At 45.0% G+C, this 22,850-nt stretch overlaps 1 protein-coding gene across 2 annotated transcripts in view; it reads right to left on the bottom strand.

Annotated features, from left to right (window-relative positions):
* The window catches only part of SEMA5B (semaphorin 5B), a 546,394-nt gene that overhangs the window by 208,166 nt on the left and 315,378 nt on the right, over positions 1-22,850 (bottom strand). For both annotated transcript variants that reach the window (XM_060262054.1, XM_060262053.1), the window contains exons 5-6: positions 19,589-19,651; positions 939-1,037 (exon numbers count right to left, since the gene is read on the bottom strand). In XM_060262054.1, coding sequence (XP_060118037.1) covers positions 939-1,037; positions 19,589-19,651 — 162 coding nt within the window. The remainder of the gene's footprint in view (positions 1-938; positions 1,038-19,588; positions 19,652-22,850) is intronic.

Raw genomic sequence — 22,850 nt, forward strand, 5'->3', positions numbered from 1 at the left:
GGGGCACCCCACTCTTGTATTTGCAGAAATCCTCAGTGGGATCCAACCCTATGTCACATCCATTTCCGTCTCCCTTCATATGATCTGACATACATTTAGGAAAAATATCATACCAACTTAGCTATCATGGCTATAAGAATGGGTTTCAGATGTTACCATTTATCGGAAACGTTTTTCATTTGCATGGACTACTATGTAATGAGCTTCTTAATGTCATACTTTTAACCACCCTCGCAATTTGCCAGATACCTGGTTGCCCGTTGCGAATAGCTGGTCATCCTCTATGTCACCGCAGCAGCAGCAGATGCGCAATGCAGTACTAAGTGAACTACATGCACAGGGACAGAGTCCTGACCATTCGAGGCAGAAAAGAGTAAGAAAGAAATGGGCGCGTCTAGAATAAATAGCTGAGATGGGCTGACTGTCCCCTTCACTCTGAAAGTCATTTAATGTATATATTGTTCAGTGGTGCCATTTTGCCACAAAACACAGCTCACCTCCATTTTGCTTGCAGATTACTGATGCATTGGACACTGCAGGCCAAAAACAGGCAGTCTCTTTTTAAGCTAACAATAGCAGGAAGTACGACTGAGAATCTCCAGAGCCACTGCCAGCAGTTTGAGGCTGGACTGAATCTTAATTTTATCCAATATATAAACCAGCTCTTTTTACCTGTACAAGGTTTACTTTGTAGCTGCAAAAGCTGATGCTCATCTTCATATGCCATAAATGTACCTGACACATCATTACCCCTGTTCCTTTGTATTACTTTTCTTTGGTTGACCATCTCTACTCAGATTATTCTGAACAAATGTTTTTAGTGGATAGTGGAGGACATTTTTAAGTAAAATAAAATCTATTCTCCATATGATCTTTTCTTCTGTGTCCCCATTTCATCCAACTCTGATTCATCCTGAAATCTGAGCAGAACAACTTACCTGTCTACTGGAACAAACTGGTGAAAAGGCATTGGTGCCACAGGTGAAAACCTTCTTGCCATAAACAATCAGCACACGGACATAGTTCTGGCATTCCTCCTGAATCAAAGAAGACATATGTCAATAAAACCAGCATACACTTAACATGAACTGGTACTCATTACCAGTTTGGGAGTCTTTCTTCAATATTGCGCTTCAGTCCTACGCAGTGTGACCAAGACAGTATTTCCAAGCACAGGCCGAGCACCTTTCACTAAGTAATCACAAAGCCAGACACCTTTAATTTTAATAGTTAAGTAAATAAATAAAACGTCTGTCTGTCTGTCTGTCTGTCTGTCTGTCTGTCTGTCTGTCTGTCTGTCTGTCTATCTATCTATCTATCTATCTATCTATCTATCTATCTATCTATCTATCTATCTATCTATCTTAAAATCTACCCTTAAGACTTATGTTGTTAACATACATTGGCTTCACAGATCATATAGATCTACACCACGCATCTGACTTCCCACAACTGAGGGCCCTTGTACCTTTCAGACTTTTGGTTTTCTTTGGATGACAAACTAGTTGAAACATCTATGCCTGTTTCCAGTGTTTTATGTCTCCACTGACTACAAAGTAATGCTGTAGGCACTGAAAACATGTTCATCTGCTTTTACAAAACGATAATCCTAGAAAAGTCCTGTAATCCCAAATCAATATAAAACATAGACAAAGCATGACGTTACCTACTATTTGAGATATATTTATGGCCAACACAGTTGAAACTGGATAGAGTTTGGATGAGATAGAGAAAAAGTTATGGTTAAGGTGTGTAAGGCACTGAGGGTCTCCAACAGAGACCCTCTGAGAACCAGGCCCCGGATTCTTACTCCCTACACCACCACAGCCACAAACATGCAAGTGGAACAATCTAGGGATGATGAGTGGCTACACTAAGAAAAACAGGTTGCTTACCTGTAACTGATGATCTTCGAGTGGTCATCTGTGCAGTCACACACAAGGGTTTTCTGCCTGGAAATGAACCCGACCTCGGAGAATTCAAAGCTAGCCTAGGTGTTTATTTTGGCGCGCATTCCCTCTCGGTCTGGGGAGCAGGCATCCACTGCGCATGCCTGGAGCGAGGGGGAGGCGCTCCACCCACTCAGTTTCTTCTAGCTGCTGTATAGAGAAAAATATTAATAGAGAAGAGCATAAACCAGCAGCGGGGAAGGCTGGGCAGGCGTGTGTGACTGCATAGATGATCACTTGAAGATCATCAGTTACAGGTAAGCAACCTGTTTATCTTCATCGTGGTCTCTGTGCAGTCCCACACATGGGTGACTGGTAAGCTGAAGTGCATGGAGGCGGGTGCTGGATCCGCAATAGAAGAGCACATGTTAACCATGCATATAAGTGATAAGAAGTATTACAGGGCAAGAGACTGGAGGCGTCAGTCAAAAATGGAGCGAAGTATAGCCTGCCCGAAGGATACGTCACGCCGAGCACGAACGTCTAAAGCATAGTGCGTGGCAAATGTAGATGGAGAAGACCAGACCGCAGCGGCACAGATGTCCTTCATTGGTACGCCTCTACAGAAGGCTGATGACATGGAGACGGCTCGAGTGGAATGAGGGAACGGGCTGTTTAGCCAATTGGTAGCATAAGGCAATGGCAGCCACAATTCACTTTGAAATCCTCTGGGTTGAGATTTTGTATCCCTGCTTATGTGTGCTGTAGGCCATAAAGAGCCTAGAGTCCTTACGAAAAGGACATATCCTTTCAATGTAGAAAGCAAGGGCCCTACATATGTCAAGATTGTGTAGGGTCCGTTGACCGGCATCACTAGGTTTTTGAAAGAAGGAAGGTAGAGTAGTTGACTTCCCCAGGTGATACGATGAAACGACTTTCGGCAGAAAGGCGGGGTCAGGGCATAAAGTCACTCTGTCACGGTGGAAGACAGTGTATGGAGGGTCTGTCTGAAAAGCACAAACGTCACTGACTCTCCTGCCGGATGTGAGTGCCACCAACAACCCCGTCTTCCGTGATAGGAGATGCAGTGGAATGGATGCCATCGACTCAAAGGGGGGTTTCATTAGTTGGCTTAGAACAAGATATAAGCTCCATGTGGGTTGCAGTTGGCAAATTGGAGGCTGAAGATGTAAAATGCCCTTTAAGAAGGCTTTTGTTGCGGAATGAGAGAAGACGGTGCGTCCTTCAATGTGTGGATGAAAGGCTGAGATAGCGGCCAAGTGAACCTTTAAAGAGGAGTTGGTCAGACCTGAATTAGACAAGGACAAGGTGTAGGTCAGAATCTGAGCTTTAGAAGATAATTCAGGAAAAAAGTCGTGTTGGGCCGTGTACGCTGAGAAGCACTTCCACTTTTGAGAGTAGGATTTTCTGGTGGAAGGTTTTCTGGCATTAAGCAGGACATGTCTGACTTCTGAGGGAAAATTTAGAAACTGATTCTCCAGGCAGTCAGTAGCAGAAGTCCCGGGTCATGGTGTAGGACTTTGCCATCCTGTTGAGAGTTCAAGTCTTGAACTTGGGGAAAACGATGAAACACACTGTTTGAGAGAAGGAGTGTGGTGAACTATGGTTGGCGGGGCCACCAGGGAGTGATGAGGATATAGTTGGTCTGATCCCGTCAGAATTTCTGCAGCGTTCTCGTTATCAGTGGGATAGGAGGGAACAGGTAGCGTAGTGGTCCCGACCACAAGTGGAGAAAGGCATCTCCCGCAGATTGTGTAGGGTCCGTTGACCGGCGTCACTAGGTTTTTGAAAGAAGGAAGGTAGAGTAGTTGACTTCCTCAGGTGATATGGGAGGGCCCCGTGGATGGAGGGCCCCGAGTGTAAAATTGCGGTCATTGAGCATTGTCCGGAGAGGCAAAGATGTCTATGGCTGGAACCTCGAATGTCCTGAAGACTGTCCAAAGATAATCTCGGTTGAGGGTCCATTCGTGGTCATTCACGAGGTGACGACTTAGTGTGTCTGCTTGCACATTTTGGATTCCCGGCAAATGAACGGTTGTTAGGCATATGTTGTGAGCAATACACCAATGCCAGAGGGACAAGGCCTGCTTGCAGAGGCGGATGGAAGCAGTGCCCCCCTGACGGTTGATATAAAACATGGTTGCCATGTGGTCTGAGGTGACCTGGATGTGCTAACCGTGAAGAGATGGTAGGAATGATTTGAGTGCTCTGTGGACTGCCAAGAGTTCCAGACAGTTGATATGAAGAGATTTCTCGTAGGCTGTCCACTGTCCTTGCACCGTTAGTGTCCCGAAGTGGGCTCTCAAACCCCACCTTGAGGCATCAGTCATAACAATGGCTGACAGTGATGCCAAACACTGTGTCATCTATAACAGGCTGGGGCTGTACCATGGGCAATGATAGGGTTTGAGTCAGTCTTTTAATGAGGTCCCCATAGGATTTTAGGTCCTCTGAAGGGGAGATAGGAAGATCCTCCGGTGTTCTCTGTTCCGGGGATTGCTCGGAATGATGCTCCTCATTTGACTCTGGTGCCTATGGAGAGGAGGAATCGCTACGGTCTATGCATTCGGTTAGATGCGGGGCCTCTGGGAGATGTTCTGGTGTGCGAGACCTTGAAGCACTGGTCCTTGGTTGTGATTCCAGCATCAAGGTTGAAGGTTTGACCAGAGCTGAGCGATACGACACCCTAGAGCGATGGGAGGCCTCCGAGCGTTGATCCCGATCAGGGTTCTGTGGGGGGGGGGGGGGTGCCATGGATAAGGTGTCTGGTAGGGAAATCCTCCGAATGGGTATGACCAGGAGCGTGGATCCCCGTTCGGTAGTGGAGCCGGGCACTGGAAGGAATCGGGCTGTTCCCGCTCGTTGGGTTTGACCACCAGCGTTGATGAAATCCTCGATCGAGGGGCATTGACCTTAAACAGTGAGGTGGAGTCTGTGCCGCCATGAGATGTAGCCCAGGCCAAAGTGACCGCTGGGTGAGGTCGATCTCGGGTTCGGAGCTGGAACAAGACGTTGGTTGAGGATCATTCGGTCCCGAGGGGGATTTTTGATTGTGCCGGAGAAACCAAGATACGTTCTGATGGTGTCGGTTGCACAACCGTCGGGTCCGAGCGCCACTTTGGTGGTGGGGAAGGAGTATGTCGGTCGACGTGTCTTTTCTTCTCCTTCCGCTTCTTTGGCTCCTGTGAAGAGCGCTCCCTGCCTCCTTTAGCCTTCTTGGCTGGAGGGGAGGAATCGGAAGCCGACACCGAGCCCGCATGCTTGGGGGGGCGGTCGGTGTGGAAGATTTGAGTCTGCTGACCATCGTCGATGGCGACGTCGGTGCCAATGTCGAAACAGGAAGTGCCATCGACATCGATACTGCCGTTTACGGAGTCAAGGCCGACTTCAATAACGCTGCTGAATGTCTGGCCGCTCTGTTCTTCCTGGTTTGCCGTAAGAACTTGAAGCAGTGGTGACAGGACTCAACCCGATGACCTTCTCCCAGACACAGAAGACACAGAGAGTGTCCGTCCAGAGGCGGAATTTTACTCCCGCACTGGCGACAGCGTTTAAAAAATCCCCAGCGCTTTTCCATAGACGCAATAGGAAAAGGAGGGAAAAAACAACTACTAATACAATTTTTTTTAACTATTAACTATTATAACAATAACTATAAACTACAAAAAAGTACCCGGTAAGGGTAAAGAAGAGGTAATTATTGACCGAAGAAGCCAAAACGTGACTGTTTGACACGGTGGTCAAAAAGGAACTGGCGGGATCTCCACGCTGTCCCGGGAGCATGCGTACTGGGGGTTTTGTGCATGCTCACGGGGCGTTGGCGCGTTAAAATCCCGGTCTTGGGTACTACCGATCGGGGATCGGCGCTGAAGCTTCATCCCATGGGTGTGAAGCACAGAGACCACAAAGAAGATCTGTTAAATGGAAGGGAGAAAACAAGCCTGGGACCCTTAAAATGCTGACTCCAGATATTTCCAACTAATTCCAGAAACATGTGTTACAGATATGATATTCCCAAGCACCCTGAACACTGATCCAGTTATCTGAATATACCTCCAAAATACCAGTAAGGTATTTTTTGGGTATATATTCACACTGGTTATATCCAACTGCACATCCCTAATTCTATTGGATGGTTTCTGCTCTGGTAGTCTTTTAGAAACAAATTTTTGGAAGATGGTAATAGATGTAATGTAAGAAAAAGTTCTATTCTTTCAAGATTTTTAAATACTATTAAAATTACATAAATGTTTTCTAAAAAAAAAAAAATCTTTTGTTTTCCATAATACAAGAAAACAATGTAATCTGTGTTCTGCAGCCTAAACACAAAATTATAAAAAAAAACCCCATCAAAATGAATATTTGTATCCTGAAAACTACATTTTAAAATTCGTTTTAAATATGTTTGGCACACAGAAGGCTACTTTATGAAGAGCTTTTATTTGGTTTTATATTGCAGAAGGTTTTTATTTGGCAGCAGATCATGCTGTCTCATAAACACTAACTCTGTGCATCTAAAACATTTTGGAACACAAGGGGTTAATTTTGCATGGGCTAATTATATTTTTACTTTTTTTATATATGTATTCGAAAGACATAGGTACAATAGAGGTTTATCTCTGATAGCACATTTTACGCCAAAATGCATTTTGACAACGGAAGACTCTAAAACCTTGGGAGAAATCCAACAAAGGTGGATTTTGTAAACATTTCTCTTCCTAATTAGTGACGGGATAACCATCTGAAATAAAAGCTGAACACAAAATCAGCATATTTGATTCATTATGATCTTTATTTGGGTGTCCGCTTCATAATCTTGCAACATTTAATTGGACATGAGAATTACTACAAAAGCTTGGCGAGGCTTGGGCTGCCGCAGAGCGCTTGTCGCATGCTAAGAAGTGTTCACATTGGTTTACCTTTAGCCTCTTAAACATAGCAGAGCCACACAGCACAGCCACACAGCTGAGCTAGTGTGGGCTAGCTCACAGCTTTTTAGCCTCTTGCTCACACTTTTTTTCTTAGCTCAGGAAAAATTGCCCCAGAGCAAACTAATTTATGTGGTAGCTCACAAAGTATACTTATTTCTTTCCACCATGTACAATCTGTAGCAAATTTATACATCTTGGGAAACTATGAGCTCTTTCATTGCTTTGCCTCTTCCCCCATTGTTTGGGGTTCTTCCAGAGAGAAATATCACTAATCTGACCACAGACATGATTTATAGTTTTGTGTAAAAATTGATACTTGCATGTGCTGCAGCTCTGAGCGCTTATCGACTGTGCAATTTATGTGGCTGCACCAGAAATGAATAAAACCAGGTTCAACTGGGCTCAGAAAGGAATTATAATGCATCTAAACACAAATACACAAAATCATCTTTTATTTCCCCCCACACCCTCTGGAAAGTATCATTGGCCTGTAAAACCATCCACGAAAGACCCAATGTGTGTTCACACTACAGTAAACTGTGCTTTGCAAGCAAAAATCCACTTGCAAAACACATTTAGTGTAGTGTGAATGCACCCCAAGTTCCTTCCGAATAAAAATTGTACCTGTGACGCTGAACATTTCCTGAAAGATTATCATTTCCACATTTTAACAGTGCAAAACTAGTTTTAAAAAAACCTCCTGGGAGGGAATGGAAAACGCTTTCTCAGCCATAGGCAGTGTTTTCTTTCATTTGTGATATGGAAATCAACTCATAGACAGGCTACCCATAGCAAATGCTACAAGTGCACATATAAACAATGTACTGAATGCACTTGCAGTTTCTGGATAAATCTTATCAAGGATGCTAAGAGCCTCTATTGAGCAGATAGTGGGATCTGAACTGCCAGAGCTGGCCTGGGGAGCACTCAGAATGAACACATCAAGATTGCAATGTTCTTTGGAAATGCTTCACATGCCTCAGTTCCATCACATCTTGATCAGATACAACAGGGATCAGATTTGAAATCTCCCTTGGCTTGGAAGCAAGGTTTCTTCAGCTGCAGCAATTCAGAACATAATCTTTCCAAAACAAACTGTGGGTTACTGAACATATCTATCAGATGGAACCATGAAAAATGAAAGCCAATGTGCTTTGGCTGGACTCTTGGGATCCCACCTTTCTCACTCTTCTGCCTTCCACCCTGAGGAAAATCATCAGATCTTAACCCATCTCGAGGTCCTTCAATACTACATACTGACAGCTAAGGAATATTCAGAAACACTATTTTTAACCTACATATTACAGGCCACAAATTTACACCACAGCTTGATACCATATTCTAAGTAAATTGGGCTTGAATGAAGTATAACTAGTCATGTAAAACTTACACATGCAGAGCAACACATGACAGCTACCACATTTAAATCAGCCTGACACCTCTATGAATGCAGTACTGGCATGACAGTGTCGGTGCGGGTGTTTGCAGAGAGAGCGGAGTGATGTGCTCAATGGTGAGCCCCAGTAAAGAAGTGAGCCAGACACCTGCAGCTAGTGCTAAAACAGTGTATTTACAATATATATACAATGTGCTCACTAGTGCAGTCAAATACATTAAACACAGGACCAAAGTGCTCTGCCAGCAAGTGAACTCTCAAAGAGAGACCTGTGCATTGCAAGCACAGTCCATATATAGTTCTATCAGCCAATCCTGGCAGTCCACAGTCATGCTGACTCAGCAGGTCCTTTCCACCTGTCTTCTGCCGGCTCAAACCGGCTTGTAGATAAGGTCACTGTGACCTAGCATGCCAGCTAGATGACCTGCTGTCACATTTGAGCTGTCAAACTGTGGAAAGACAGATTCAACTACTGACAGACAGAAAGCTTGATCTGACTACATGATACACCGGCATGCCAACAATGCATGCATACTGTCATTCTATTTAAACCTGACTCCAACTGAGTATTGGCAAGCAGAGGTAAGTTTCTGAATCACAACTTTTAAATGGCTCCTTGTATTTTCATTTTGCCTCAGCTTGGCTTCTTAATTGAATTGTGCACACATGCACACACACACACACACACACACACCCTTTACTGTTTTCTGGCCATTGCTCTCTTGGACACCCCCCCCCCCTCCAATCCAAGTTTTTCAGGTCTATTTTCAGACCACCACAAAAGTAATCTGGGGGAGGAAAATGGGAAAACTTTAAAAGATCAGCATAGAAGTACATTAATTTAACAGGACAAAATAAAAAAAAAGATGGGAGCATTACACTAAAAAAAAAAAGCTATACAAAAGAGAAGAAAGGATGACAGATTCCTTCCAAGAACAGTCTTTTGAAGAAGAACTTACGGTTATAGAAAGTGAAGTGAAAGCTTCACTGAGAGCAGTTGCGAGAAACCAATCACCAAGAGCAGATGGGGTATCAATAGAGCTACTCCAAGCTACAGAGATGGAGTCCATCAAAATCTTAACAAGATTGTGTCAACAAATATAAAAAACAAAACAATGACCCACAAACTGGAAACTCTCAATTTACATTCCAATTCTGAAAAAAGGGACACACCAATGACTGTAGCAATTATCAGACCATTGCATCAATTTCTCATTTCTCTAAAGCGATGTTCAAAATCTTACAACAATGATGACCATATATGGAATGAGAAATGCCAGATGTTAAACTGGATTGAGAAAAGAAAGAGGCACTAGAGATCATATTGCAAATTTACATTGATTACATTGATTATCTGAAGAAGCGAGCAGGGCCAGTGTTCACTCTAAGCTGAGCTAGTGTGGGCTAATTCACATTTTTTTAGCTTCCTGCTCACACATTTTTTCTTAGCTCAGGAAAAATGACCCCAGAGCAAACTAATTTATGTGGTAGCTCACAACTTTCATGCCAATAGCTCACAAAGTAGAATTTTTGCTCACAAGACTCCACAGCTTAAGAGGGATTTTTGGCAGTGACTCATGAAAGCTCATACCCTGCCACAAGGCAAGAGACTACTGTTAGAACAGAATATGGAGGAGCAAAATGGTTTCTAGTTGGCAAAGGTGTCAGAAAAAGGTGTAATTTATCTCCCTGACTGTTCGATCTGTACGCACAATACATCATAAAGAAAGCTGGATCAGATTTAGATGAAGGTGGAGTGGGGAAGATGGATCAGCTTTAGATGAAGGTGGAGTGAAATTTAGTTGGAGGAACAGATTTAGATGAAGGTGGAGTGAAATTCGGTTGGAAGAACATTAACCATTTGAGATATGCAGATGACACCACATTACTGGCAGAAATTAGTGAAGACTTGAAACAACTACTGCTGAAGGTTAAAGCAAAAAAGTGCCAAAACAGGATTACAGTTGAACATCAAGAAGACCAAAGTAATTACTATTGACAGATTACACAACTTTAAGGCTGCTGATGAAGAAATTGAAAGTGTTCAATATTTTCTATTCTTTGGCTCCATCATCAACCAAAAGGGGGACCACAACCAAGAAATCAGAAGGAGGCTGAGACTGGGAAGGGCAGCCATGAAGGCGCTAGAAAAGGTATCAGTATAAAGATGAGTTGCTGCTGACCAAGATGATGCTCTCCATTACAACGTATGAGTGTGAAAGTTGGTTAGTGAAGAAAGCTGACAGGAAGAAAATTAATTCATTTGAAATGTGGTGTTGGATGAGAGCTGTTGTGGATACTGTGAAGCAACGAGATGACAAATCTATGGGTTCTGGATCAAATAAAGCCTGAAATTTCCTAAGTTAAAATGAGTAACCTGAGGCTATTGTGCTTTGGTCAAATTATGAGAAGACAAGAGTGACTGGTAAAGACAACACTAGGAAAAGCTGAAGGCGGCAAGAAAAGAGGAAGACCCAATATGATTCTATAAAGGAAGCCACAGCCCTCAGTTTGCAAGACCTGAGCAAGGTTGTTAATAATAGGGTATTTAGAAGACACTAATTCATAGAGTTGCCAAAAATCAAAAGCAACTTGACAATACTTAACACACACACACAGAGAAAGTTGATCAAAATTTACAAATAGTCTCTGCCTTGGCCTATAATTGCACACCATTCTTTTCGGGAGAGAAATGAGACTTTACTCGTGGTCTTGCCATCCATCAACCTGTTCTGCTGTTGCTATCTTGCTTTAACCTAGAGCACAGTGACACAGGGAACATTACAGAATCTAACTCCCTTGTTTATTTCATTTGCACATCTACAGAACTTTAGGTAAGAGAAAAGTGGCTAAGGGATGACTCTGCAGACTTCCAGCACAATCCTTGGCAAAGTTACATCCTTCTAAGTCCACTGATGTCAATGTACTATTTGTCCACACAAGCAGTATTCATTTATATCCCACCTTTCCCCTCCTAAGAGGGCCAACGGGAGACAAAAGCAATCAGAGGCTTTCTTCTCATCCCTTCAGAGTTATTAAACCTTTGCTGAATTAAAAATAAGCTAGACAGACTGGGACATTTTTGTAGCCCTATGCAGTGCTTCCAAATAATAATAGTTACTTGGCATTTGCACAGCATTTTCTATGTTCAAAGTTATTTCATTATTACCATAATCCATACAATAGTCCTGCAAACTGGACTAGTATTATCAAACAATACTAACATGCTACTAAATGCATAATTGAGGTTGAAATCGACCTAGTGAATTTGTGGCTAAGGTGAGATTTGAACTAGCGATCTTCTGAATCGCATTTCCCAATCACGTTTCAATCTCTTTCCTACCCCAGTACCTTTCCGTTTCTAATCTCCTTTACTCTTCAAGAGTTCTAAGAAGATTTGTACTATCAGAATAATTTAAAAATGCCATTCAGGCATTAGAAAGTGTCTACAATTTCCCCAAACGTACTCTTTTTGTCAGTTGTTTTATCATTATGGTGGCAGAAAGTACTAGAAAAAAATCCAGCCAGCCGGCAGGCAGTGCACAGAAGGAACTGAAGTGGGGGCAGGGTTTCCCTCACCTTCAGGCCCTCCAAAAACAGAGAGCGCTAGAAGTTTCCCAACTAGAGTCTAGTGCAAGTGCAGTACGCAGTGTGTGGCCTGCACAGAGGCCACAAAGAAGATATTAAGGTTTTCTGAATATTTCCTGAATCTGAATACTACACTAGTATTTGTCAGACAATGGAACTTCGAATCAACCAGACTTCGGTTTGAAACAAAGTATAGGTTTTATTAGAGAACTCATAGCATCTGAAGGAAGAAAGATTGGAATTGATCCATTGTTGCACATGAGTACATAACTTAAAGAATTCTACATCAAAGCCTGCTATGCAAAAACCCACACATCTAAACATTGCTAGGTCAGGGTGCTAACTTTCACACGGGTACTTCCTCTTATCTCTTTGTTTAGCTGCTTCACAGGGATGGCCGAATTGCCAGCCCTGAGGCTCTTATCTTCAAAAGAAAGTCTCTTTTGTTAGTTTGCAGGGAAAGGGATGTGCACAACAACTGTTAGTAACATTCTGTGACCTCTACTTTGATATGCAGCAAGCTTTCTCGTGGTTAGTATCACTGTTAAGAAAATGGAGTCAGTTATGCTAAGCAGTACTGTAATTGTATTCCAGTGTCTGACAGTATTGGGATTCTGGAATATCAGAAAATACCCCCCCCCCCCCAAAAAAAATGGTTCAATATAACCAAACCTGACAAACATCTTTTTGTCTTTGCACCCCCCAAGTAGCAGCCCTAGACTTCCTTGATGGCCTCCCATCCAAGCACTGACCAGTCAGTCAACTCTGCTTATCTTCTGAGCTCTCACAAGATCAGGTTAGCCTGGGCCATTCCGGTCTCGGCTCGACGATTATAAGCAGTAAAAATATCCACGCTCTCAATTCCATTTGGCAAAATTGATTGTAAAACACAACAAATCATGTCTCCCACAGCAGAAGCAGGTGTGTGATAAGCAACATGGCACGTGAGTCCGATGGAGCAAGACTTTACTTAGACACAATGGTAGAAGGTAAAAAGAATTTACCCATGCAATGTTTAGGGTTGCCAATCCCCAGGTGGGGGCAGGGGATCCCCCAGTTTGGAGACCCTCCCCCCGCTTCAGGGTCATCAGAAAGCGGTGGGGGGGGAGGGAAATGTCTGCTGGGAACTCTATTATTCCCTATGGAGATTTATTCCCATAGAAAATCATGGAGAATTGATCTGCGGGTATCTGGGGCTCTGGGGGGACTGTTTTTGGGGGTAGAGGCACCAAAGTTTCAGTATAGCATTTAGTGCCTCTCCCCAAAATACCCCCCAAGTTTCAAAAAGATTGGACCAGGGGGTCCAATTCTATGAGCCCCAAAAGAATGTGCCCCTATCCTTCATTTCCTATGGAAGGAAGGAATTGAAAAGGTGTGCCGTCCCTTTAAATATGATGGCCAGCACTCCCTTTGGAGTTCAATTATGCTTGTCACAGCCTTGATCTTGGCTCCACCCCAATGTCTCCTGGCTCCACCCTCCAAAGTCTCTTGGCTCCACCCCCAAAGTCTCCTGGCTCCAGCCCCCAAAGTCCCCAGATATTTCTTGAATTGGACTTGGCAACCCTAGCAATGTTGCATTTGCCCAGCCTCTTAAACTATACATGCAATGCTAAAATGTTAGCATAACACCTACGCATGCTACCAACCTCAGCTGTACTAATGTAATAAACTGAGAGGCTGGTTTAAACAAGCTTTGTGCCAATCAGCGCTATATTGAGATCAGGCCTTCAGCTGTACTTGTGTGCGCGGGTCCAGAGACACAGACATACGTCTGTCCTCTTCCATTTTATGAATATCACCTTGAATAGCAGGAAATCTCTGTAAACAGACCTCCCCTAGCAGGTCACGCAATTATTTCCATTCAGCTCCTTGTCACCCACAGTATGTTACAGGTCAGGTACAGTCACGTTCATGGTTTCCCAGTGCCGGAAGAAAATCTGCTTGTCTCTCAAGGATGGGGAAATAGACTAGAATCTGCTCTGCCTCTTCAAGGAAATGCCATTCAGCAGTGCAGGGAGACAACGCATCTTCTGCCATCTGTCCTAATTTCCTTTGAATACCTTGCAGGCTGCATTGTTAACATGCTCTTGGATATTTTCATTTCTTTCTTTAGACAAACAATTGCTTTAATCAGTTTTGCCCAGCATCCCAGCCAAGCTTTTCCCCGCTTTTGGCGTGTAGAAGATACCAAATGGGATTTACTAATGATTTTCTGTCTATCAAAGATTTCAGGTTTTCACGGCTGGTAACATCATTAGGGTTTGTAGAATCTTTCGGGCTCAAGTGCCGTGTTCTACTGGAGAAAGTTTTCCTTCCAGACGTTTCGTTCTCAGCTGCGGAGAACATCCTCAGTGGCGTTGCAGCCGGAGCAGGCGCTCAGACCTGTAGAACACGGCACTTGATCCCGAAAGATTCTACAAACCCTAATGATTTTCTGTCTGTTGCTTGCTTTTAATGTCTGCAGGATTTTTTATTCTAAGCAATTGTCGGGGGGAGGGGGGGACACAGTTAACTTGTAATGGATTTCTTTGTGAAAGAATAATGCAAAGAGGCTCAAAATGTATGGCGCACGTGTAGACCCCTTGTCTTATTGAGCTATGGCTGATTCCTAAAACTCTGCCCATGAGAATTTCACCAGACAAAAAAGCAAATCACTGCTTTAAACACAACACAAAACACACTCGTATCGGCTTATACTTGCTTTCCTGCAGCTGGCACCAGCCAGATCAGTGGAAAAGGGATGAAGTAGTAGAGTCACATTGAGCCATGGCATTTATGCTGTAGGTGTTAGTGCCAAGCCATACACAGCTGATCCAATGGAGAATGGAAGGTACAAGGCATAATAGGATTAAGATGGATGATGGAGAAATGGCATGGAACACTGCTCTGGAAGTCCTCAGCAAAGCATAGGATACTTTTCTACATCAAGGCAGCACAGAAGATAAACACCGAAGCAGAGCCGACTGCAGGCATGGAACAGAACTGACGAAGGGACTGACGAAGAGACTAGAATAAGGAAATGGTAGAAGCAGACAGCAGGACGTACTGGCAAACTGAGAGGGCAGCAAGCAAGCAACGATGTTGGAGGGTAAGCAGAAGGAGATACTTAGGAATTACCTGTGGCTATTGTTCATTGAGTTGTACTGCAGGCATATATGGTACTGGGCATGTGCGCAAGCCTGTCGCCAGATTTTCAAAGCTAGCATAGCAACAGAGTATGAGAAGCCCTTCCCAAGCAGAGCTGAGGAGGCTGTTCCCTATCAAAAATGATCACAAGTTCCGGGGAAGTGCTCCCCATACTCCTTCAATTCTCTGGAGCCACCATTGTGAGTTAAGAATCACCACAATGAAATGAATAAACCAGCTCACAGTGCAGTAGGAAGGAGCGATGTGTGCCTGAACGGTACAACTCAATGAACAACAGCCACAGGCAAATGCAACTTTGTTTTCATCATTGTTGTACTGTGCAGTCCCACATGGGAGACTTCAAAGTTAAATTACCTGGTGATGGCGTGAGTGTCTTATTGAAATAGCGTAGACCTGCTGTCCCCACTTATGCCTCCTTTCTTGGATTTATATCAATGGCATAATCTTGACGAATGTGTCCTCAGAGGCCCATGTAGCAGCCTTGCAGGCGTCAGTCGAAAGAATAGGTTTGGGAAGCACAGCTGAGGCAGCTTGTGCCCTCGTGGAATGAGATGTCTTCTGTAATGGGCATGGCGTTGAGCCTGGTCATAAGCTAATTTGATTGTGGACACTCTCCACGTGGAAACTGTTTGCTTACCCTTTGAGGAACCAGCAAAACATACAACGAGCTGGGGCTACAATATGAACTCTATCATTCTTTTCAAATAAAACGATGCACATCTGATGTTCTGTGTAATTTTCCCCCAGCTTGGAGGAAGGGCAGGGGGAAAGCGTTGGTAATGAAATGTCTTGTCCCAAATGAAATTTGGACGCAGCCTTTGGTAAGAATCTCAAACGAGGTCTGAGGACCACTCCCAAACCATGAAATTTAACAAATGGATAATCTGCTCTAAGCGCAGCATTTCTCCCACCCTCCTTCCTGATGTAATGGTCACTAGGAAGGCTGTTTTATAGGAAAAGAAATCCAGTGGGCAACTAGCTAGGGTCTTCAAGTGGGATAACATCAAGTGGGATAACATTGGTGTTGGCGACCATTATGGCACAACAGGTATGCGAGGTGGGTATAAATTGTTAAGACTCCTTAGAAAACATTTCGACATGTCTTATGAGAAAATTAATTTAACCGCTATAGGAGCATGGAGAGCAGAAATGGCTGCCAGGTGCCCTTTTACTGAGGAATTCAAGAGATCCAAACTTTTCAGACCCACTAGATAATCCAGTACAAGGCTTGCCAATCCCCAGGTCCCAGCAAGGAATCCCCCCAGTTTTGCAGGCTCCTTCCCACCCCCAATCAGCTGGCCGGTGGTAGGGAAGCCACATCCCCACAGCCACTATGTGCCTTTCCACCTTGGCAGGCTTAGAAGATGCTTGGGAAGGGCTTGCTTTTTGAAAGGTGTGTGTGCCTTTAAATCTCTGGAGCCAGGCTGAATGGGGGCAGGGAAAGCCTGCAGAACAATATGGCTGTTGTGAGAAAGGGAAAGGAAGCTGCACAGTCCATGTTTATTTTACAGTCCTTTCAGAAATCATTTGCACAGCAAAACAGAGAGAACTTCTGGTTTCCCTGTGCTAATATGAAGAACTTGGTTGGGTATACAGCATTCAACAACTCCCATAGTGAGTAAATTGCCCCAGTGAGATCACAAAGTGTGTGCTTCCAAACTGTGTTTATTTTGGCTGCTCTGTGTGTGTGTGTGTGAGAGAGAGACAGACAGACAGAGACAGAGAGAGAGACAGAGAGAGGGGGAGGGAAGAAGTACAGTCAGCTGCTGGGGTTTGAGGAAATGAAGACTGTATTCAGAGGAACTGCACTGCTGTATTTTTATTTATTTATTTTAGGAAATTGGAAAGTCCTGGCCCCACCCCCAAAGTCCCCAGGTATTTTATTTATTTGTCCGAGATGCTTAGGCTGATCCTGCATGAAGCACGGTTGTACTAGATAGTTTGTATGGTCCCTTCCAACTCTATGATTCTATTTTCTGAGTTAGTCTTGGCAGCCCTATCCAGTACAGTGTGTAGTGAGAAAGTATCTGGATATGGATAACCAGGTTCTTCCTAGCCTGTCTAGAAAACATCTCCACTTAAATGAATAGGCTGTTCTGGTTGAAGGTTTTCATACAGTCACCAGGATTTGTTTTTTCAGAGTCAGGATTCCCTTGTTTGTCTCTAATAGGTCAAGTGTTAGTGGGAGGTGGAGAAATCTCTCTTGTGATCTTTGGAGCAAACTCTGAAACCATATCTGCCTGGGGGAAAAAAAATGGGGTTACCAGGATACAGTGAGAGCCATCCTCTATTGCTACCACTCCTTCTCCATCAAGGGTAACAAAGGGCAAGTATAAAAGAAGGCGTGTTTACATGTGAGTTGAAAAGCATCCCCTAGAAACCTCGGGTCCACCCCAGCCATGGAACAGAATTGGGATGCTTTCATATTTGATCTTGTTGCAAATAGGTCCAGCTAGGGGAAACCCCACAGTGTAAAGATTGGGGTGATGTGACCCATCTGAAGGGATCGTTTGTTTGTGTGCTGGCCTAGCCTGCTCAATTTGTCTGCAGTAACATTCTTTGCTCCCACGATGTGAACAGCTTGAATGAAGGTTTGATTTTGAATAGCCCATACCCAGAAGATGAGCACTTCTTGACACAATGGGATGGATGATGTCCTGCCCTGTTTGTGTAAAATGCTGCTGTTGTACTGTCTGTTCGAATCAGGGATGACTTGCTGAATGCTGAAGAATGCTGAAAATGAATTAAGCAAACCAGCAGAATCCCTTGGATCAGAATCCCTTGGCCAACGGTAGCTCTCCAGATGTTTTCTGCCTACAACTCCCATCAGCCCCAGCCACTGGCCATGCTGGCTGGGGCTGATGGGAGTTGTAGGCAAAAAACATCTGGAGAGCTACCACTGGCCACCCCTGCCTTGGATCAAGGATCAGCAAACAAAGCCAAATTGGCTCCGTGTACAAATCACCTCTTGAGAAAATAGCCACAATTATAATAAATTTTTTAATAAAGTCTATAATAAATCCAATAGTTGTGTGAATTTCTTATAACTCCAATGCCCAAGGATACAGATGACACAGGAACCAAATATACATCTTAAAACTGAACAGTCCTTAATCTTCCATTGGAATCTTCAAAACTGGGGAAATTTGAAGCTGTGATAAAAGCTTGGAAAAAGCAGATTTGTGAAACAGGATCCACACACCAGTTTTCTCGTTGCAGCAGTATTATGCATGGTATGTGCATAGCAGAAGCAGTGTGCATGTAATGTGCATATAAAAGTGGTTCTTGCACAGCTCTTAACAGTATACACAGGGTCCAGTGAAGATTCCAATGAAAGATTAAAGACTGTTCAGCACTGAGAAGTATATTTGGTTCCTGTGTCATCTGTATCCATGGGCAATGGAGCTAAAAGAAATTCAGGATTGTGAATATATCCTCCACCTGGACCCAGACAAGGCTGGATGGCAAACCAATGGCTCCAGATCTTTTGCATATTTACACACTAGGTGCAAATACAGCGATTCATGGGAAATCTTGCTGGAATAAGCATTGAGTCATATACGTTGGGAAATCTTGGGATCAGGTCAAAGGGGTAAATGTGTTTTTGATGAAGGATATTGCTGCAAGGGTGTTAGCAACATCAATGCCATATATGGAAAGACCCTCCCTGTCTCCTCCTTGTTCCTTTAGTAATATGATGTATAGAATGTGGGGTTGTCCTTTCCTGTAATTTGGCGAGTGTTTACTGGAAATGATTGTCTGTGACTATAAAACTGTAGACCTTCCTGCAATCGGGGCTCCCAGATGTGTTCAGACATGAGTCTGGTCTGGGGCCCGTGTACACGTTAAATAAACCGCTGTTTCTTCCTGATTTCGCCTGTGGCCTTGTTTCTGCCTGACCACCAGCAGCTAAGGTTGCTGCTACATTTCTCTGGTGCATTTGAATATAATTGCCCATTCTCCCCCCCCCCCCCCCACACACACACAGTTGCTAAATGTCTTTCCCTTAAAATGAAACCCAAAGCTCTTCACTTAGCCATTCAGATAAGCACCTGTCTTCCAAGGCACAGACAGCAGAGGCTACAGCTCTCTCAGTGGAACTACTGTGCACTCTGTTCTACATGTGTTATACAGCAAGTATGGTAAGGAAGAGTTATAACTAAACAAGTGATATTAAAGCAGGTGCAATCATATTACATATTTCTAGAACTGATTATCAACATGGGAGATCATATGATGCAAGATCATTGGCAAGATGATCTTAACAGTTTGGTGGAGAGGTGTCTTCTGAAGTTCCACGCTTCCTAAATACCTGTGGACTTATTTCAGATCTTGACAATTATATGTGGAGAGGAGGAGCTTAAAACCCCACCCATGTGATTATGTCTTCTCCAAGTATAAACAATATTTAATTCCCATGCAAAGGCTACACGTATGATGGGCCTTGGAGAAGTACTAGAGTTGGATCACTTTCCTGTATTTGTTACAGTTAGCATTTACACATTTCGAACTATGAGCTAATGTCGAGTATTTCTTCAAAATTCAAAATAATATAAAATCAGAAATTTACCTATGACTTTTTTTGGTTGCCGGAATGGCATTGGTGTGAGGCTTACCTCAGTTTTTCCTTTACTCTGACAAGATTTCCTCGTGTCTTCATCTGACCCCCATTCTGTTGCCTGGAGAACCAAAACACACATCATATAATGAAACACAAATGATTTCTTTCTAGCCACAAGATGCTTGGAGAATAAAAAGGAAACTTGTGCTAACCGATTTGCAGTAGTGTTAGACATCTAACTGCTTTGGACTCCGAGTCCAAACAAAAAGCAATTGAAAAAGAAACCCGTTCTCTAGGGAATGAGGCAACCGCCATATTAATACAGGGAAATTTTTTTTATTGTTTATGTACAAGTAATATAGCATGTTAATTCAAATTTAAATAGCTTTAACAAGTGGTTTACACTGTGAAAATCTCTGGAATGAAGAACATTTTGAAATTTCAGGCTTTGTTAAGCAGGGCTTTCAAGAGCTACTTCAGTCCACCAGACAAAGAAGAAGAAGAAGATGATGATATTGGATTTATATCCCGCCCTCCACTCTGAAGAGTCTCAGAGCGGCTCACAATCTCCTTTACCTTCCTCCCCCACAACGGACACCCTGTGAGGTAGATGAAGATATTGGATTTATATCCCGCCCTCCACTCTGAAGAGTCTCAGAGCGGCTCACAATCTCCTTTACCTTCCTCCCCCACAACAGACACCCTGTGAGGTAGATGAAGATATTGGATTTATATCCCGCCCTCCAAAGAGTCTCAGAGCGGCTCACAATCTCCTTTCCCTTCCTCACCCACAACAGACACCCTGTGAGGTAGATGAAGATATTGGATTTATATCCCGCCCTCCACTCCGAAGAGTCTCAGAGCGGCTCACAATCTCCTTTCCCTTCCTCCCGCACAGCAGACACCCTGTGAGGTAGATGAAGATATTGGATTTATATCCCGCCCTCCACTCTGAAGAGTCTCAGAGCGGCCCACAATCTCCTTTCCCTTCCCCCCCCTCACAACAGACACCCTGGGAGGTAGATGAAAATATTGGATTTATATCCCGCCCTCCACTCCGAAGAGTCTCAGAGCGGCTCACAATCTCCTTTCCCTTCCTCCCCCACAACAGACACCCTGTGAGGTAGATGAAGATATTGGATTTATATCCCGCCCTCCACTCTGAAGAGTCTCAGAGCGGCTCACAATCTCCTTTCCCTTCCTCCCCCACAACAGACACCCTGTGAGGTAGATGAAGATATTGGATTTATATCCCGCCCTCCACTCCAAAGAGTCTCAGAGCGGCTCACAATCTCCTTTCCCTTCCTCCCCCACAACAGACACCCTGTGAGGTAGATGAAGATATTGGATTTATATCCCGCTCTCCACTCCAAAGAGTCTCAGAGCGGCTCACAATCTCCTTTCCCTTCCTCCCCCACAACAGACACCCTGTGAGGTAGATGAAGATATTGGATTTATATCCTGCCCTCCACTCCGAAGAGTCTCAGAGCGGCTCACAATCTCCTTTCCCTTCCCCCCCCTCACAACAGACACCCTGGGAGGTAGATGAAAATATTGGATTTATATCCCGCCCTCCACTCCGAAGAGTCTCAGAGCGGCTCACAATCTCCTTTACCTTCCTCCCCCACAACAGACACCCTGTGAGCTTCCCTCACATCACCAGGACTGGCCCTCGACAAGGCGTGTCAAACTCATTTGCTATAACTGAGAACCTGTCGGGCCGAGCCATGTCGAGTTGGGCCGAGCCATGTCAGGCCAGGCCATGTGTGTACCTATTTAAGATTCGGTAGCAGAGAGATGAACTTTATAAAGGATACAGACAAACACAATCAAATATATATTTTTTTAAAAAAACTTTAAAACATGCTTAAAACATTAGCACTTGTTGGTCTTTGTAGAGTATTGGAATCAGCACAGCGCCGCGCAACCCGAGCCGCCCGCGGGTCGCCTTGCGCAGCGCGGGAAAGCCACCCCAATCAGCTCCAAGGGCGGGAAGCTCAACTGGCCAGGATTGGGCTGGCCAGCAAAGGGGATGTTCCGGGATACTTGTATATATTAGCGGACCCGACCGCGTGTTAACCAGTTCGGTAGTGTGCTAGCTATTAAATACTTATGCCTTCACCACGACTCGTCTCTCAGTACACTACACTGGCGACGAGGATGGGATCTAGCTAGGCCAGGCCACCCCGCGGGGAACCAGCCCTGGCCGGAGACGAGGAAGGTGAGAGACCGACGACCGAGCAGCCCGCCGCCACCATGGCGAACTCTAGCGTAACGACGGGCCACCTTGCTGAATTCAACCCAGAGCACCCCGAGAGATGGGAGACCTACACCGAACGGGTCGAGTGCTACCTGAGGGCGAACTTGATCACTGATGATGACCGGAAGAGAGACGTCCTGCTGAGCGTCTGTGGGGAAGAGACTTTCGAAATCGCACGAAACCTCTCCGCTCCAGAAAGGCTGACCGAGAGATCCTACGGGGAGATCGTGAGACTCCTCACGGGCCACTTTGCGCCCCAACCCTCCATCGTCGCCCGCCGATTCCTCTTCCACAAGAGGGACCAGAAGTCGGGGGAGACAGCGGCGGTCTACCTGGCGGCACTTCGGCAAATCGCCGGGAACTGCAGTTTTGATAAGAGGGACGAAGCCCTGAGGGACCGTTTCGTCTGGGGCCTCCGAGACGAACGGCTGCAACAGAAGCTCTTCGCAAAAGAAGAGCTCACCCTACAACAAGCCTTCAACGAGGCGACGGCGTTTGAGAGGGCCACCAAGGCGTACGGCCAGCAACGCGGGGAGGCAGTACACCAGGGTGAAGCAGAGCCAGAGGTCCGAGCAGAGGGAGACGCGTTCCAGCTCCGACGACCGCAAAGAACCGACACACGGGCCCCCGCGAGGCCACGAGCAACGGAGAGGCCCACCGCCACCACCGGTTCCAGGTGCGCCAGCTGCGGCGACCCCCACGAGCGAAGGGACTGCCCGTACCGCCACCTGGACTGCCGCAGCTGTGGGAAGACGGGCCACATCGCCCGGGCTTGCCGGGCCAAAAACAGCCGCCGCCAACCGTCAGCGCATCACGACTCCTTGGATGCCTACACGACGGCTTCCACCAGTCTACAGGTACTGAACCTGCCCCTTGCAGCCCCCGACAAGGTCAAAATGTCGGTCCTGATCGAGGGCGCCCCATGCCTCATGGAAGTAGACTCGGGTTCCTCCATCTCGATCATTTCGGAGGAAACCCTCAAGAGACTATGCCCCCGCCGCCGCCTCCATACGAGGCCAGCGGACTTCGTATTAAGGGACTTTCAAAAAAACCCGGT

The sequence above is a fragment of the Heteronotia binoei genome, chromosome 21 (assembly GCF_032191835.1).
Source record: "Heteronotia binoei isolate CCM8104 ecotype False Entrance Well chromosome 21, APGP_CSIRO_Hbin_v1, whole genome shotgun sequence".
NCBI classification, from domain to species: domain Eukaryota; kingdom Metazoa; phylum Chordata; class Lepidosauria; order Squamata; family Gekkonidae; genus Heteronotia; species Heteronotia binoei.